General features: G+C 37.0%; 1 protein-coding gene across 1 annotated transcript; it reads left to right on the top strand.

The window, feature by feature from the left end:
* Window positions 1–1,862: 1,862 nt before the first annotated feature.
* On the top strand, window positions 1,863–4,150 carry LOC101300312. The gene is made up of 2 exons (XM_004291753.1): window positions 1,863–2,080; window positions 2,238–4,150. The coding sequence occupies exon 2, from the start codon at window positions 2,471–2,473 to the stop codon at window positions 3,824–3,826; it is 1,356 nt and encodes a 451-aa protein (XP_004291801.1). The 5' UTR covers window positions 1,863–2,080; window positions 2,238–2,470; the 3' UTR covers window positions 3,827–4,150.
* Window positions 4,151–5,773: the final 1,623 nt, after the last annotated feature.

The following is a 5,773-nucleotide window of genomic DNA, read 5'->3' as shown; positions in this document are numbered from 1 at the left end:
CTCCTCGTCTCTCTCTCTCTCTCTCTCTCTCTCTCTCTCTCTCTCTCTCTCTCTCTCTTCTTTCTCTAGCAATGTTCGATTGGTTGGTCATAGATGACCACCAAATTTGATGGTTAGCAAATTTGGTTCCCTAAGAAGGCCCAATTCCTGGACAAACCCGCCCAAAACACTATTAATTCATAGTAAACTCGATCGCTTGATAGGGGGTTTAGCAGGTCATTTTGAGCGCGTTTATCTCCCACAACATAGTCCAAGCGAGCCCACTCAAAATCTTTACTGAACTAACACTGATCATCATGTTAGCAAATTTTAAGCATAAGTGAGGGTAGCAAAACACCTTTCTTATCATCAAATGCCTTGAGCCAAACCACTCCTTATAAGTGGAGTTGCCCTCACACTTTGATTAATTAAAGGGCTAATAACTATTCCAACAAAAACAAGAAGTCGGTGCTTATTCCAACCACAAAAAGTTTATTGTGACCATTCCAATGTTTCTTAAGGAAATCATCTATGACCATTCCATGTTTTTTTTTCATAAACAGTTGGTGCGGCTGCTCTCAAGCCTTTATTAATGAAATTGTCGAATACAAAGAGGATATGAAGCCTGAACCCCTGATTACTATAAACTTACAAAAAAATCTCTAAGTAATATAGAGAATTTTTACAAAGTATATGTATTGATTGTATTCTAATAAACACCATCTAGCAAATAGTACTGCTCTAAAGGCGACTCTGTATGCTTTTTCACAGCAATGACATAATAGAAACATAGCTAGATACATAACTCGATTATATATCCTACTGTCCAATAATACAGCTTTCCTACTAGGTTGTCGTCGAAAAATAAATCATATGACACTTAAGTTTATCATGCCTCTAGAAGGTTGCGATCATTTGACCAAACAAAATACGCGCAACCTATCTAGGACAGAGAAGGCACACAAGGTGCATAGACCGGGACCTTTGATCGGGCAATGCAAGTCAACGAGGTCAACATGTTCATCGTAGACAAGAGAGAGCTTTGAAACCAAGCAAGCAATCATTGAGGCAACATAAAAAGATAAATTGCCATGAAAGAAGAGCGCTCCACAACATGTTTTCTACAAACCCTAACCCTAGAAACGAGAATAAAGGAGAGCTCATCGCGGTTTTTTCTTTTAATATATAGTTAGTATTGTTGTGTAGAAAATGGAAGGAAAAAAGAAAACTCTATGGTTTACACATCAATGACAAGATCATCAAAAATCAAAGAATTGAAATTTGTTTAGTCTTTGTGGTTTGAAGTCGAGATCAATTTAGTCCTTTTTGTGGTTTGAAGTTGAGATCAATTTAGTCCTTGTGGTTTTATTTTAATATGAATAATCCTTAAAGTCACAATTTTTCATCCAAATAGTATTTATGGTTTTATTTTAATCTGAATAGTTCTTAAAATCATGATTTTTCATCCAAATAGTAATTTGGACAATTTTCTCAGTTAAAGGCCATAAAGACTATTTGGATGAAAAATCATGACTTTAAAGACTATTCAAATTAAAATAAAACCATAAGGACTATTTGGATGACAAATCGTGACTTTAAGGACTATTCAGATTAAATAAAAACCATAAGGACTAAACAAATGTCGACTTTACACCAGAAGAATTATACAATATTTTACCCAAAATCGAACTACGGTGACAATTGACTTAATTCAAGTATGAAAAATTTCGTTTCCTATTGTGATCTTTACTATAACAAAGCCATGTATGACGAAATGAAACTTAACCATTCGGAAATCGGAACTATTTAGATTTTGACCACAGAATCAAAAACTGTAAAGAGTTAATAGTACATATACATGATGTCTACCGTCAGCCCATTTTGTAGTGAATTAAATCAGCGGGCTGTCCCAGAAATAATTTTGCAGAACAGTGGAGTGTATCGCCATTCGCCACTTTGCATTGCGTGGACTTTGATACCAGTCGATGCAATCGTCTCAGTGGTCAACTAGTTTCTAGTGAAGGCTGCATCTCTTTTTCCTTTGAACTCAAACTGTTCAAAGCTACTCAGAGGGTGAATCTTCATGTTCGATCTCCACAAGGTCAGCTTCCAAAACACTGTGATATCTGTTTCATATAGATTCTGGGATTGTATTTTTGGATTTAGTTGTCGTTGTATGTAATTGTTCAGATGTCTGGGTATATTTTTAAAGTCAAAAAGACAAATGTTCACAGCTTAATATTGTAAATATTCTGCAGATTTGGGTTTGTTGGTAAGAAAATGGAGGAAAATGAAAGAGCTTGTGAAAGTTGAAACTTGATCTTGTCATGTTGATTAATAAGAGAATGGAGGAAGATGAAGGAGTGGTATTGTATAATGTTTTCGAGTTGAGTATGAGGAGGATTCAAAGGTTTTAGCTTCTGTTTATATGCTCTTGCTTTCTGAGAGGAATCAGATTTAAAACTAGGATTTTGTTGTTGACTACTGAGAGATGGACGGTTCAGGTTTAGGAGGTGGATTTTTGTCCGGTCCTAGTGGAGGGACACTAGACCTTGAATCGTCGATTCCTAGACACCAGGAGAAGCAAATGGGTCATCCGGTGTTAGCACATCATCAACGTGTGAATGTGATGAGTGGCGTTGGAGTTGATCGCTGCCCTGTGGGGCTTGTAGAGGTGAAAGGGTCAATACCAAGAGGTGCTTCGATGAATGTTGTAAAAGGGAAGGGGGTTGCACCTTTTTATACTAGTAATGCTTACAATTTGAGTGAAGAGGATGAGCCTAGTTATAATGAAGATGGGAATGATGAGAGCCTTGAAGGAGTCAAGGGTAAAAAGGGGTCAACATGGCAGCGAATGAAATGGACAGATAGAGTGGTTAGGCTTCTTATATCAGTGGTTGCTTGTGTGGGTGATGATGGTGTTGAAGGTGGTGAAGGCCTTAAGAGGAAGTCTGCAGTTTTACAGAAAAAGGGTAAGTGGAAGACTGTGTCAAAGATAATGATCGGTAAAGGATGCCATGTATCACCTCAGCAGTGCGAGGACAAGTTTAATGATTTGAACAAGAGGTATAAGAGGTTAAATGATATTCTTGGGAGGGGAACTAGCTGTAGAGTGGTGGAGAATCCTTCTCTCATGGACTCAATGCCCCATCTCTCTGCCAAGGCGAAAGATGATGTTAGAAAGATATTGAGTTCAAAACAGTTGTTTTATAAAGAAATGTGTGCTTATCATAATGGACAGTGGATACCTGGTTGCCATGATCTTGACCTCCAAGGTGATCCTTTACGTCCCGGGAGATGCTCAACAGACAATAATGTTTCTGAGGAAGAAGGAGTTGAAGAACACCATGACACTGAGGATGATGGTTCAGATAACGAAGATAATAATGCTGACGGTAGTGATAGGGACCGGATGGGTAGAACGGGTGACAGGAAGAGGTCTAGTGAAGAGGATGACCATTTCTGGCAACATGTTTCTCTGGATACTTTTGAAGTTGAAATGGCTGAGGTTCTTCAAGACCCAACAAAGTCTTTATGGGAGCGAAGAGAGTGGATCAACAAACAGAAGTTGCGACTCCAACAGCAAAGAGTCAACTGCGAGGCTGAAGATTTGGAGCTTGAGAAGCAGAGATATAGATGGCTAAGATATCGTAGCAAGAAAGACAGGGAACTCGAGAGGTTGAGGCTGGAGAATGAGAGAATGAAATTAGAGAATGAGAAAAGAGTACTGCAACTGAGGCAGAAAGAACTGGAAATAGATGTGAGGAGGTCAGAAGCTTCTTTAGAACCTTCTGTTGGTATTGACAGATTGCTAGGAAGAGATCTTGACTTGGGCAGACATCAGTAGCCTCTGCGTTCAATCATTGCCCAACACCGGAGCATGCTTGACATTCTGCAACTCTGCAAGAAATCTTCAAGCACAAAGCTTATTGAGCGCATCAATCTTGTGAGATTTATATCTCATCTGCCTTTTATTTTAAATTACAATCAAACATCTATATCTCCGTATTAGTTTTAGGAATTATTGTTGTCTACAATGTTGGATGCCTCTCCTGTATAGATGCAAAGTCAGTGTTGTACTTTCGCACATGCATCTTGTGTTCTTAGGCTTGTAATTGGCGTTTATATTGATAGATATGGTTTAATCTTCAAATGATCGTTGTGGTTAATCATATTACTGTCTGAAAACAAGATCTTTGGTCCCCTTCTTTTATTAGTTTATAATTCATTGTATTGGGGAAACATATTCATGTGACTAAAAAAAATTTAGCAAAATGTGAACTTTGGTCCTTAAGAGTGTATCTTTTTTAATTTTTTTAATTTTTATTTTCTTATTTTTTTGAAGCTAAGAGTGTATCTTTAAGAGGTGAGAGATTATGGAATAAGGCTTTTGTGTGTGTGTGTGTGTGTGCGGAAAGGATTAAGTATTGCTGATGTGTTTGCATATCTGCACAATTCTCATTTCCCTCTTGCATAAATAGTGCTCCCACTTATGTCATTCCAGTTCTGATTCCTCTGGTCTGTAACATGTATTAGTTCTCTCGATATTAACTTGTCTATTTTTTTTCTTTTTCTGTTTTTTGTTCAAGACATATGCATATGGCTAGAGTTGGTTCGGTTGTTTTGTAGTCATCAAGTCTTAAGTCTTACTACATACTGATGTATTGCTTCATATTATGGTACCCTTATTCTTTCAAGTTTCTTATGTAAATTTCTATGATGGAGTGTGTTGTTAAGTTCTGAGAAGAGAAACAAAAAAGTGTTGGTATGAAGCACCATTTTATTTCCTGTAGTTGTGACAAAAAGTCTTGATTTCTTTCCTGAGTAATCAAGAGCAACATCTGTGCTACATGTTTTAACATGATGAGAATGCCAAGATAGTTTGGTAGAGTGAAGACAAACATATTATGAGCTGTTCCTGTAGTCAAATAGTGATCTTCATATATCAACCAAAAAATTATAATGTTCATCTATAATTTACTACTTGTCACCTAGTTTTGCTTGATATATTGTTTTAACATGATGAGAATGCCTCTTCTAACATGTTTGGTGCAAGCCCGTATTCTGTGTATTCTTTGGATTTCTTCTTCCATGCCTGACTTGTATGGCAGTTGTGACTTGTGACAGATTTTGCAGATTTTTATGTTCCCTTATGCAAGTCTTTTTGTACATGCATGTAGTTAAATAGAGATAGTGAATTTGCATTAATTAAAGGTCGGATTAGGTTTCCAGTCTCTTTGATTGAAACCCTTGATAGATGAGGCTGTTTCTTTACTCTCACTACCTTGGTCTGAAAGAATTGGCTCTTCATTTTCTCACCTGTTCAAGGTAATTTTGCTGGAGTTCCAAATCTTTAATTGCCATTACCTTTATCTCATGTTACTCAACTGGAAATCAAGTCCTTATCCTCGAAAAATGGGTTACAAATATTGAGCTTGTTTGCTTAGGGTTTAGGGTTTAGATTACTATATACTGAGGGTGATCGTATAAAGTTACATGTCTGTATATGCAACTCTGCTCAAATTCATTTACTTAATAAAACAACAGTTACGGAAGAAGCATGCTTGTATTATTGTATATGATGTGATTGATGTCATTCTTGATCCAACCCAAGCCATGGAAGCAAGAGACATTTCTATTTCTTCTTTACTGTGGTCCTTAAGTGAAGAGGAACCTGACCAAAAGATGAGAACTATTCTGACCTAATATAAACAACTTTCAAACAAAAAAAACAAAAAACATGATTCTTTTTTTTGATTACTTACAAGGTGAGGCTATGTCACTAGACCAAATG

The sequence above is a fragment of the Fragaria vesca genome, linkage group LG2, assembly GCF_000184155.1.
Source record: "Fragaria vesca subsp. vesca linkage group LG2, FraVesHawaii_1.0, whole genome shotgun sequence".
NCBI lineage: Eukaryota > Viridiplantae > Streptophyta > Magnoliopsida > Rosales > Rosaceae > Fragaria > Fragaria vesca.
The sequence above is the reverse complement of the archived record's forward strand: the minus strand, read 5'-3'. Positions and strand labels throughout refer to the sequence as shown.